At 35.7% G+C, this 12,446-nt stretch overlaps 1 protein-coding gene across 2 annotated transcripts; it reads right to left on the bottom strand.

The window, feature by feature from the left end:
- LOC113662828 lies at positions 1–4,526 on the bottom strand. Of its 2 annotated transcripts, none has more exons than XM_047816618.1 (9): positions 4,368–4,526; positions 3,377–3,679; positions 2,881–3,177; positions 2,685–2,783; positions 2,577–2,601; positions 2,380–2,411; positions 1,313–1,347; positions 1,138–1,224; positions 1–458 (listed from the first exon to the last, which is right to left on the bottom strand). In XM_047816618.1, exons 1-8 carry the CDS (start codon positions 4,408–4,410, stop codon positions 1,138–1,140), a joined length of 921 nt encoding a protein of 306 aa, XP_047672574.1. In that variant the 5' UTR covers positions 4,411–4,526; the 3' UTR covers positions 1–458. The 2 variants fall into 2 exon arrangements, with proteins under 2 accessions (XP_047672574.1, XP_047672575.1); XM_047816619.1 differs by having other exon boundaries at positions 2,577–2,598.
- Between the last annotated feature and the right edge of the window lie 7,920 nt (positions 4,527–12,446).

Raw genomic sequence — 12,446 nt, 5'->3', positions numbered from 1 at the left:
TCTATCTGACACAACTAAAGAACATTTTCAATAAAAATTTTTTTTTTTTTGGAAAAATAAAATAAATAGGAGACGACCGTGTAAGACAGTGTGTGGTTTTGTCTAACAGGAAAAGCCGTCTTGCATTTTAGCCACTACATTTGATCATATGTTAACTGTATATGTGTGTTTGTGTGTGTATTATGCAGGTGCATGCCGGTGTCCGTTGAGAGGACCTTCTCCCCCTTCTTTGATGCGAGGCGTTGCATCTCGCTTTGTTCTAACCACACAGGACTCATGGGAGCGTAGCTGAAGTGTACAGGAGACATCACATACTCTCGCTTTCAGCTCACTGTGGTTTCATGGACCTTATTTGTGACATTTGTCTATATTTTTTTCTTTTGTTGTTGAGGTTTTTGCTGTTGCAAGTAAGACGAGGCCATACCTGCATTCTGAGCCTGAACGAGCCTGGTGCAAAACTGCAGAAAAACACAAGAAATATATAATAAATGTATACAGTTTGTGTATATAATCATTTATGCACATTCAGAAATAAAACAAACAAGTTATTCATTTTTTACATACTTACCAACTCTATCTATTATATTTCACTTATCTGTTTGATACAAAATGATGTATGAAAACAAATGTGGAGAAATACCCCTGACCAAACGGGACCTTCAGGTCAGGCAAAAACTGTTGATCAGATGGCAGGATTTACTGGACACACACACACACACTCACTCACTCACTCACTCACTCACTCACTCACTTACTCACACACACACTTACTCACTCACCCACACACTCACACAGTCACACACTCACTTACACATTCACACACACACACACACACACACACACACACACACACACACACACACACACACACACACACTCACCCACACACTCACACACTCACTTACACACTCAATTACACACTCACACACTCACACACTCACTTACACACTCACACACTCACTTACACACTCACTCACACACTCACTCACTCACTCACTCATTCACACACTCACACATTCAAGCACTCACTCACTCATTAATTCTCTCACTCACTCATTCACTGACTCAATAATCTACTCCCTCCCTCCATCCCTCCCTCCCTCCCTCATTAATTCACTCAGTCACTCATTCACTCACTTATTCAGATAATTCCACGTTCCTGTTTAAAGTGGTGCTTCCTCGTTGCCCATTACTGATCAGGTCCACACATGCGTACTGCACTTCCTGTAAACACACAGAATCATTCAGACACCACAGACATGTGTTTATAGTCTCTGTAGATGTCCGTGATGTTTATTTGATGTCATCAAACCGTTGTGGAGAATCTCTCTGTCCTCCTCCTGCCTCCTGAGAGTTTAAACACATCAAAACACTCTCATTAATATTCCACATTCACAAACAGTTTATAGACTAATTTAACTGTAAAACCCAAGAAAAACAAACAAACAAACAAACAAATATACAAACAAATGAAGGAATGAATAAATAAGCAAACAAACAAACAAACCAAACTAATTAAGTAACTAAGAAATAAATAAACAAACAAACAAACCAATAAATTAAGAAATGAATAAATAAATAATCAACCAAATAAACCAACAAACAAATTAATGAACTAATAAATAAATAGACAAACAAACCAATAAATTAAGAAATGAGTAAATAAACAAACAAACAAATACATTAAGGAATGAATAAATAAATAAAGAAACAAACAAACAAACAAATTAATGAACTAATAAATAAATAAATAACCAACCAAATAAACAAACAAATGAACAAATAAACAAACAAACAAATACATTAAGGAATAAATAAATAAATAACCAAACAAACCAAAAAAGAAAACAAACAAACAAATAAATGACCAAATAAAAAAACAAGCAAACAGACACACAAACAAAACAATTCAAAACACAAGATCAGTTGAAATCCTATTTGTTGATTATTATTTGTGTGTAAATTAAAGAGTAAAACAATATTTCGGATATTTATTAGAGCCGGCGTATTAATATTGCTATTACACCTCAGATGTATTTCTATATGTATATACAGTATATCTCCGAACACCTTGTTATAATTTGAAATATTCAGTGTGTTTGCAGTAGCGTGATTGTTCTGTATTAATATGTAGAACGGCTGAATATTGTAACATATAACTACTGACTTTTATCTGCTGAAAACTCATAATCTACACTGTTAAGTGTTACATTATATAATCACAGTTGTTCAGTTGGGTTTTTTTAAGCAACACTCATTAAATTCAGTACTTTGGAATAGGGTTTATAATTAAAACCACTGAATGACTTTCCCCAGGTTTTTTATTGATATATATTTAAGGTTTATATTTTATTCTTGCATTAAGCGTTGTTTATTTACCGTTTTGTTGATTGAAGCGAGATTCGGTTGATCTGAAATGAAAATTAGACTTTTGTTAATTGTTTATCGATCTGTCTCACACACACACACACACACACACACACACACACACACACACACACACACACACACACACACACACACACACACACACACACAAACAGATTATTTGGTGTTTGGTGGAGTGAGAAACGCACCTCGTACGGACGCAACACCGTCCTGCTGAAAAGTTAGAAATTACAAATGAAATCAGGCACAAATTTTAGATTTGGTTATTTCTTTTCGTGAATTTGTTGTTCTCTTACGCCACTTTAAGAAAGCAAGAGTGACGATAAACACGATAACGACAATGAGGGCAACAGCAGAGCACAAATACATCACCCAGGAACATAGCTGCCAGGAACCTGTGCACAAAAACAGAAATATCAAACTGTATCTCCTTTATTAGACGTCCTGTGTTCTATTTACGTGTTAATACGATGTGCGTTGATTTCTAATCACTTTTTTTGAAGGACTTAGAGACTCGTCTGCCTTCCACCTCCACCACACACGCCACGTTCTGAGCCTTCATCCAGATCTCGGAGGAAACGCTGATACGAGCGCGTGTGTATTCTTCAGCCGAGTGGTTGGTGCGTGTCCACCCCGTCTCCGTCCACCCGGTCATCTCTGATTCACCTACGACCCAGAAAACGCTCACTTCAGCCGGGACGACCCCCGTCACCACACACTGTAGAGAGACTGAGGGTCCGGCACCGGGGTCTGAAGTGTACGGCATCACGATGGGACGAGAATGACGTTCTGCAAAAGATTAAGAACACCTGTACTGCTGGTGTGTTTGTGTGTTTAGCCAATTAGTGACAACTGATGCAGGTCAAGAGCTTTAATGTTCACATCAAGCATCTGTGGTTGGGTTTCAGAAACTGCTAATCTCACTCAATTTTCACACATAACTATGTACAGAACATATTATTTGTCCTTTATCACACACTGGCTCTACCTGTAACGATGACGGTGGAGCCATTGCCCATGTAGGAGATGAAGCTATGTTTTACGGAGCAGTAATAAACGCCCGCGTCGGCCGCACTCGTGTTATAGATGAATCCTGTGCACAGACTCCGGATCTGATTAGTGTGAACAGCAGGAGCCGTGCTCATCTCTCCACTTCTATGATCCACTTTAAGCCAGATGACTGAATCACATACTGAAAAAAACTCCACTGTATCACAGGTCAGTGAGACGGTTTCACCACGAAACACCTTCACTACTGCAGGAAGCTGAATGATACTCGAGAGAGAAACGGCTGAAAAACATACGACAAAACGAGTTCGGTAAAATCTACATAAATCAAACTAACAGTAAGGAGTAAGAAAGATTGATAGAGACAAATAAAAAAAGAAAATGAATGAGTAAAGAAACCATAACTATAAAATTAGTTAATAAAGAAAATATGATAAATATGATAAATATGATAAAAAAATATATAATTTTAAATGTATGAAAATTAAGAAAGAAATTAGTAAAAGGCAAACAAACAAAAAAAATAAACAAATAAATAAAAATGGATTTAAAACAATACTGAATAAAAAAAGAAAGAAAGAAAGAAAGAAAGAAAGAAAGAAAGAAAGAAAGAAAGAAAAAAAGAAAGAAAGAAAGAAAAAAGAAAGAAAGAAAGCAGACAACAAAACAAAAAAAACAAATCTAAAAAAAAATGTAAAAATAAATCTTAAAAAAACTAAAAAATTATAAAATAAATCAAAAGAAAAAGAAAGAAAAAAGAAAGAAAGAAGCGTGGAGCTGAAAAAAATATAAAAGAATAAAAGGTTCAGGTTATATATGAATTATATATGATTTACGTGCAATCTCATTCACACTGTTAGGTCTACCAGAGAAACACAGTAGAACTGTATACAATAGAAGATTAGTCCTTATTTTATAGACCTACACAAACACACACACACATAAACACACACTCTCTCTCTCTTACTTACATTGAAGAGCAAACAGGCAGAAGAGAGCGAGTTTGTGTGGCATGATAAAAGTGTTCAGAATCCTACGTTGACATCCACCATCATCCGCACTGTTAACTCTGCCGTGTCTGTGTGCATGTGTTTGTGTGTGTGTTTGTGTGTGTGTACAGTATGTGCGTACGTGTGTGTTTGTGTGTGCGTGTGTGTGTGTGAGAAGGAACAGAAGGAAAGTCTCAAAGCTGATTGGTCAGAAGAATATTGCTCTAATATAACACCCAGGTCTTACACTGTTGAGCTACTAGTTACAGTACATATCTCTAAGTGGAAGGGTGTGAGCTTCCGTGTAGTGGTTTTTGGACCGATAAGCAATATTTCTGTCTAATCAACAAAAGAGTTTAACAACAGAACATTACAGGTCATCCAAACATTTATCTCTTTATCACACTCAGTTAACGTCGACAATTTAGATATTTATCTGGTTTTGATGTGATATATAACTGGGTATCATCAGCATAACAATGGAAACTAATCCCATGCCTTCTAATGATGAACACTAAGGGAAGCATGTAGCCTATATTGAGAAAAGCAGAGGTCCTAGAACTGATCCTTGAGGGACCCCATGATTAGCTAGCAATAAACTGGAGGATTCACCATTTAATTCTACAAAATGGTATCGATCAGACAGGTAGGAGCTAAACCAGCTTAAAGCCTGTCTATGAATACCTATGTAATTTTGTAAGTGATCTAAGAGAATGTTGTGATCTATAGTGTCGAATGCAGCACTAAGGTCAAGTAGAACTAATAGTGACATACAGTCTTGGTCCGAAGCTAAGAACAAGTCATTTGTAACTTTCACAAGTGCTGCTTCTGTGTGATGATGGGGTCTGAAACCTGACTGAAACTCTTCAAAGATGTTGTTCTCCTGTAAGAAGGCGCTCAGTTGAACAGAGTTGAACAACCTATTCTAGTATTTTAGACATAAAAGGAAGGTGTAAAATTGGTCTGTAACTTGATAGTTCATTGGGGTCTAAATTAGGTTTCTTTATGAGAGGCCCAATAACTGCCAACTTGAAGGATTTAGGGCGTAACCTAAAGATTTATCTAGCTCTTCCTGTGCTATATTTGTAAAGCACTGTAGTTGTGAGTGTAGAGCTTTAGGTGAGACTGGATCACGAGGTGCTGTCACGAGTTGAACATAAATTTTGTCTGTGAAGAATCTCATTAAGTCCTCACTACTGAACTGTGATGGAATAGTGTCTTCAGATATGTGATTGTTTTTGTTAATCTAGCCACTGTGCTAAATAAAACCTTGGGATTGTTTTGGCTAATTTCTATGAGTTTGCTCGGATGCTCAGCCATAGCAGCTTTTAGAGCCTGTGAAAATCAGTGTAGGGCCCCGGGGGCTTGTACACGGTCGCTAGAGCAAGAGACATCAGGGATTTTTTTGTGTGCATGTGGGAGAATGTAACATTAAATACAAGCACTTGAAAGGCATTAAATCTATGATGTGTTCCCTGAGTAACAGTAAGGAAATCACTAAAGATAGTGGCAACTCCACCTCCACGACCAGTCTGACGAGGCTCATGCTTATAGATATAACCTGATGGTGTAGACTCATTTAGACCGATGTAATCTTTTGGTTTATGCCAAGCTACAAATTCTAGCTCTGGCTGCCGGTGTCATGGAGCGCTACAGTATCCCTCAGTGTGCAGTGGAACATCCTATCAGAAAGAAAGAAAGAAAGAAAGAAAGAAAGAAAGAAAGAAAGAAAGAAAGAAAGAAAGAAAGAAAGAAAGAAAGAAAGAAAGAAAGAAAGAAAGAAAGAAAGAAAGAAAGAAAGAAAGAAAGAAAGAAAGAAAGAAAGAAAGAAAGAAAGAAAGAAAGAAAATGTGTGAGAGTGTACATTCTGTTGTCCCCATTCGATTACAGAAGGTTAAAGTCAAAACCCCTGCATCTCAGTGTGCAGTGGAACATCCTGTCAGAAAGAAAGAAAGAAAGAAAGAAAGAAAGAAAGAAAGAAAGAAAGAAAGAAAGAAAGAAAGAGCAGACAAAACAAAAAACTAATCTAAAAAAAATTAATCTGAAAAAAATCTAAAAAATAAAGAAAGAAAAAGGAAAGAAAAAAGAATTAAAATTAAAAAATAAATCTTAAAAAAAAACTAAAAACTAAAAAATAAATCAAAATAAAAAGAAAGAAAAAAGAAAGAAAGAAGCGTGGAGCTGAAAAAAAGATAAAGGAATAAAGGTCCAGGTTATATATGAATTATATATGATTTACACTGATTCACACTGTTAGGTCTACCAGAGAAACACAGTAGAACTGTATACAATAGAAGGAGATTAGTCCTTATTTTATAGACCTACACAAACACACACACACATAAACACACACTCTCTCTTACTTGAAAGAAAGAAAGAAAGAAAGAAAGAAAGAAAGAAAGAAAGAAAGAAAGAAAGAAAGACAAATTTACAAAAAATAAAACTAAAAATAGAAAGATAAAGGAGATCCTCCAGGATTCCGTCTCGCCTCAGCACCTTTCCAGTCTTCTCTATCAGTCACCTTTATTAAGGTCCTCACTTAAAGTAACGAGTCACTGTCCTTACTTTACACACCACTGATACATTTAGGCAGCTACAACCATTATTAACAACTTTAGCAGCTGAACAGGGTTATCTGTCATCTCCACTTCTGAACTGCAGCTGAGGAACTGATCGATTCATAATTAACATAAAATTAAACAACAACAGCAATAAATCGCTGTGTGCTTTAGGTTCATATAAACATAAATACAATAAAACGTATTCATCTACATACAATGTGATTCTTTCAGTGAAATCAGATGATTTGAAATTGCTGTAGCGTTTTTTTGTGTTTCTATTTCAGATTTTCTTCACATGAGCTCATACTGGGTTGGTTGTTCTGATTGGTTAAGATTTCCACATGCCTAGTAAAGTACAGTCATCGCACTAATGTACACATTAAAGGTTCTGCATGTTCGCATTTACCACTTTCACCTCCGGTATTTAAAAGTAAAAGTAAAAGTATGACTTCTGCTGCTTTAGTAGCATTAACACCGGTGTTAATTAAAACAGTGCCTCAAATAGTAGTACAATGATTAAATGAACGACAGTCCTGAATAATAAAGTGTTTTAAATGTGTTTATGGTATTTATCGTAGTTGTATAGATAGTTATTAATATATATGCATACAACTCCGATAAATACTATAAACGTGTTTAAAACACTTTTTAAACACTTTTAAACACATTTAAAACATCGATTTCTTTTCTGTATTTATTTCGCAAATTAATTTTTTATTTATCAATATTATTTCTCAAATTTATTTGAAAACTGGGTTATAAAAAATACTTTGGGTTAAAATTTTGCTGCTCAACACAATCAAATTTTTTAGAGAAACGTGTGAAATTAAATCTTTTTTTCTTTTTTACCTTCCATTGAAAATTCTTAACAAAAACTGTTAAAAATAAATAAACAACATTTTTAATTGATATATTTCTGTCAAATTTAGAAGTAATATATTTCTGTACAACTTTGTGACCATCTCTGTTGTTTAAAGTCTAAACAAATCCCAATAAATTGAACTGAATGTAATCATATTTGTAAAAGTATTTTTATCTATTATTTTTTTGTTTGTTTTGATAAACAGTAAATCTTTCACACCGCATGCCACAAATGTTCCCCCTCGGTGTTCATATCCGTGTCCGTAGCTGCAGAGCAACAGCTCAGCATTTCAGTGTTTGGTCTAAAACCACACGCAGGCCGTAAACGCCAACGCAGTCGAGACTGCGATCGAAAGCGGAGCGCGATGACCTACAATCCACGACACCCACGCTGTGTGTTTTCCTGTATATCGTCTCTGTGATAACATCATTGTGACCTTTGTGAGCAGTAATGAGGTGGTGTGTGTTGTCAGTGCTACAAACCGGTACTGAAGAACTGATGCACCGCTACAGCCTCAAACCGACATCTAACACTTTTAAACAAACTCTGGAGTAATTTATAGATCTAAAAAGCAAAAAAGAGTAGAACTAAATTTAATCACAGAGCACATTTAGCTGTCTGGATGAAATGAACACCTACAGTGTCACATTAATGTAGATCAAAAGGCAAAAAGCTGAGTTAAACTCTGGTTACATGTGTGATAAAGCTAACAGGCTAATATAATGATGTTTATCTTACTCAAAATCTTTTTTGTAAACACACACATACACACACACACACACACACACACACACACACACACACACACACACACACACACACACACACACAAAGTAAACATTTCACTCAAATATCACACAGTTGATCACAGTTTTACTGTAGTCTATTAACATAAAGAAAACATTGTCGCTAAAAGCTAATGTTTTATCCTGACAGCCATTTTGGGAAACAGGAATAACTTTTCCTGAGGATATGTTGAACATCTCTAAGGCAAGTTATAAGAGAAAGTTCTACTTTTAAATTGAATACAAACTATTTACAGAGTACACAAGCGAGTGCATGAAGATTTGGCTTTGTGGTTACAGAAAGATTTCCGTTAACCTTTGGCTAAATTAGCCTCATCGATCTGGTGCAAAATGTACCTAGTATTAGTGACACGTCATCTTGTGCATTTTTTAAAACTGTCTCTTTAATCTTTGCTGGGTTGGAGACATGTTTCGAGGTCAGGGTTAAGCCTCAAATCCTCTTTTCTCCTCTTGTGGATCCTCTTACTGCACTGCAGTCACCGTATGTTAGCCAGCTTGCTCGAGAGAAAACTGAAAGACATGTACATTATTTTATTATAATAAATCTGTACAGCTATATGCATGCAGCTTTATTATTATTACTATTATTATTATTATTATTATTATTATTATTAGTGTTTTTTTTATATGGATGGACTTTGAATGAAGCTGATATAGTTGTACTGTATGTGGCTTTATCTTAGCACCAACCGAGAGCTGAAATCAAAACTTTCTGACTGAATGAAACCGGTAAGTTAGCATTCTAATGATTTATAATACCGTAATCATATACTGGTTATAAACTGGTGATTAGCCATGTTAGCCAAGGTGGCTTTGTGTGTGTGTGTGTGTGTGTGTGTGTGTGTGTGTGTGTGTGTGTGTGTGTGTGTGTGTGTGTGTGTGTGTGTGTGTGTGTGTGTGTGTGTGTGTGTGTGTGTGTGTGTGTGTGTGTGTGTGTGTCCTCACACCTCCCAAAAACATGTCAATAAATAGAATGGAAACATTAAGATGTGACTAAGTGTGAATGCCTGTGTGTATGTGCGTGTGTGTGTGTGCGTGTGCGTGTGTTTGTGTGTGTTTGTGTGTGTATGTGTGTGTGTGTGTGTGTGTGTGTGTGTGTGTGTGTGTGTGTTTCATCACACCTCGAGCAGAATCCAAAAATAACCTGAAATCACTACACTTTGTTACATTTTGTGTTTATGTGTTTCATCACACCTCGAAAAACATGTCAAAAGATGTGTCTAGGTGTGAATGCCTGTGTATGTGTGTGTGTGTGTGTGTGTGTGTGTGTGTGTGTGTGTGTGTGTGTGTGTGTGTGTGTGTGTGTGTGTGTGTGTGTGTGTGTGTGTGTTTCCTTTGATAGACTCAACTAACAGACTCATAAAAGCAGAATGCAAAAATAACCTGTAAATCACTACACTTTGTTATTTTTGATGATTAAACCACAAAATATTGAACACCAGCGCTGATCAATTCTCTATATTGATTGGGCAGAAATGGTTAATTAACTACAGCCAGTCCTCTATGGATATTTTTAAGTCAGACATATTTAAACTCTTCCTCTAACTACCACTAGATGTCACAAGTGCAAAGGATATAAATATTACAACATTATTCACAGGTAATTTACATGCCAAGTTACACTTGTGTACGTCAGCTAATTGCAGCCTGTTAGCCGTTAGCTAGCGAGAATATCCAACACAAAGTGTAAACATTACACACAAAACACAGGATAGTAAAAAACAACAATAAAAATAAATACGACATATTCATTGAACTTAACTCCAAAACGTCTTTGGTACAAATAAACGTTTATTAATTTTGTATTTTTGCCTCAATACACGGTTTAAAAGTATTAGCATACAAGAGCATTAGCATAAAGGAATCTAGTGCATCGTAACATTTGTATTCAAGTCTTAAATTTGAATGTTTTACACTACGGTGCTTAATTACTCTACGGTACCTCATGTTAGATAGAACAAAACATTATTTACTCTTAATTTAATCCTACTTTAGTGTGAACTTGCTGAGCGTGTTAGCTGTTTCTCACACGCTTAGCAAGTTCACACTAAACTAGGATTAAATTAAGAGTAAATTTATATACATTTATTTAAGTATTTACATTTATTTAAGTATGCAAGATACGCACTGTATCACATGTGCACTACTTGATACCTTTAAACTATATTTTAAAAAGAAAACTTTGCTCATCCTGATCCAGGACAGTTCCAGAGATGTGTAGGATGATGTTATTTTTTCTTGTTTTTTAAAATAATATATCTGTATTTTCTAGTTCACTTTTCATCTTTCGTTTTTCTTTAGAGATCTCTATTATAACATAATGACATATCATATCCGTGTCTGTAATTTCATCACACACACCTCTTTTTATTCCCAGAAAGTTACTCAGACCTCAAAGGAGGACAAACCCGTGTTTGTCTAGACATGTTAAGAAACATTTACAGTTGCAAAATATTCTCCCGTTGCTATGAGATTTCAGGGTGTTCAAAATACATTAGCATTTTTATAGGCTCATAGGCTTATCTCCTGTGTAAATAAAATATCGATCTTTCAGCTTGTTAACATCAGCTAACGGCCAAATGGCTACATTAGTTCACTAGCTGTCTGTACTTAACACACATGAACACTCAAATCTATGACTTTTTAACAATTCATTCGAATGAAATTGATTGTCGTTAAGGTCTAATTTTATCACCACAGACACAACGACTTTGAGATTACAGGATGAGGCGATCTAGAGAAACGCTAACATGTAGAACCTGCGTCTTTCATATTGTCTGTCTGCACTTTTGTTTTTGTCTTGCACTGTTTGCACTAGTTTACTTTAAGTCCTTAACTCTGTGTTTGTTTTATGTAGCACCTTGGTCCTGGTTAAATGCTGTACTACATCATGATTGAAGTGACAATAAAAGCTTATTGACTTGACTGATTGAAGCTAGTTAAGCTATTAAGCTAGCTATTTAATGTTACATGATAAAGAAAAATGTTATGTTACGTTGAGAATTTTGGTTGCTGTTGATTAAAAAAATATGACAAAGACCTCAATGATGCAAACTGGGACTGAGGCTGAGATTAAAGTTCCATGATGATTTTTTTATTTAAACACATGAATCATACATGAATCATTTCTTCCTCATGAGCAAACGTATTTTGCATGCGTGTGTAAATGTCTTGTTGTCTTGTTCATCATTACTCATAAGCAATGTCTTGTTCATCACTGCTCATAAAAAAAAAATCTTAATACGTTAGTGGTTAAAACATCTTTTCACAACTCAGAAGCTACATGGCAAATAAAACCACGGCGCCTCATTTACAGCTGAAATGCAACACCATATTTTTGTGATGTCATGTTTGTTTATGTCAGAAATTGGGCAAGATGGATGATGGAGGGTTACTAGGAGTTAAATGACCACACCACTGGGCTTTCAAGTCAAGAAGCTTTTATTGTCATTTCAACCATATATAGCTGTTGCAGTACACAGTGAAATGAGACAAGGTTTCTCCAGGACCATGGTGCTTCATAACACAAAGACAGGGCTAAGGACTTAGTAAGTAGTCCTAGATACATAAAGTGCATCTGTGTAACCTGGTGCGAAGAGTGCAGGACAAGACAAACAAGACAGTGCAGGACAAAAGACAGAAAGACAGTGCAGGACAAGACAAACAAGACAGAAAAGACAGTGCAGGACAAGACAAACAAGACAGAAAAGACAATGCAGGACAAGACAAACAAGACAGAAAAGACAGTGTGGGACAAAAGACAGTGGACACACAAAATTACAAGACAATACAAAAAAGACAATACACAAAAGGCAATAAACATAAACAGCAC

Source organism: Tachysurus fulvidraco, chromosome 7 (genome assembly GCF_022655615.1).
Source record: "Tachysurus fulvidraco isolate hzauxx_2018 chromosome 7, HZAU_PFXX_2.0, whole genome shotgun sequence".
In the NCBI taxonomy this organism is placed as follows: Eukaryota; Metazoa; Chordata; class Actinopteri; order Siluriformes; family Bagridae; genus Tachysurus; species Tachysurus fulvidraco.
This window is presented reverse-complemented; position numbering and strand designations above follow the sequence as displayed.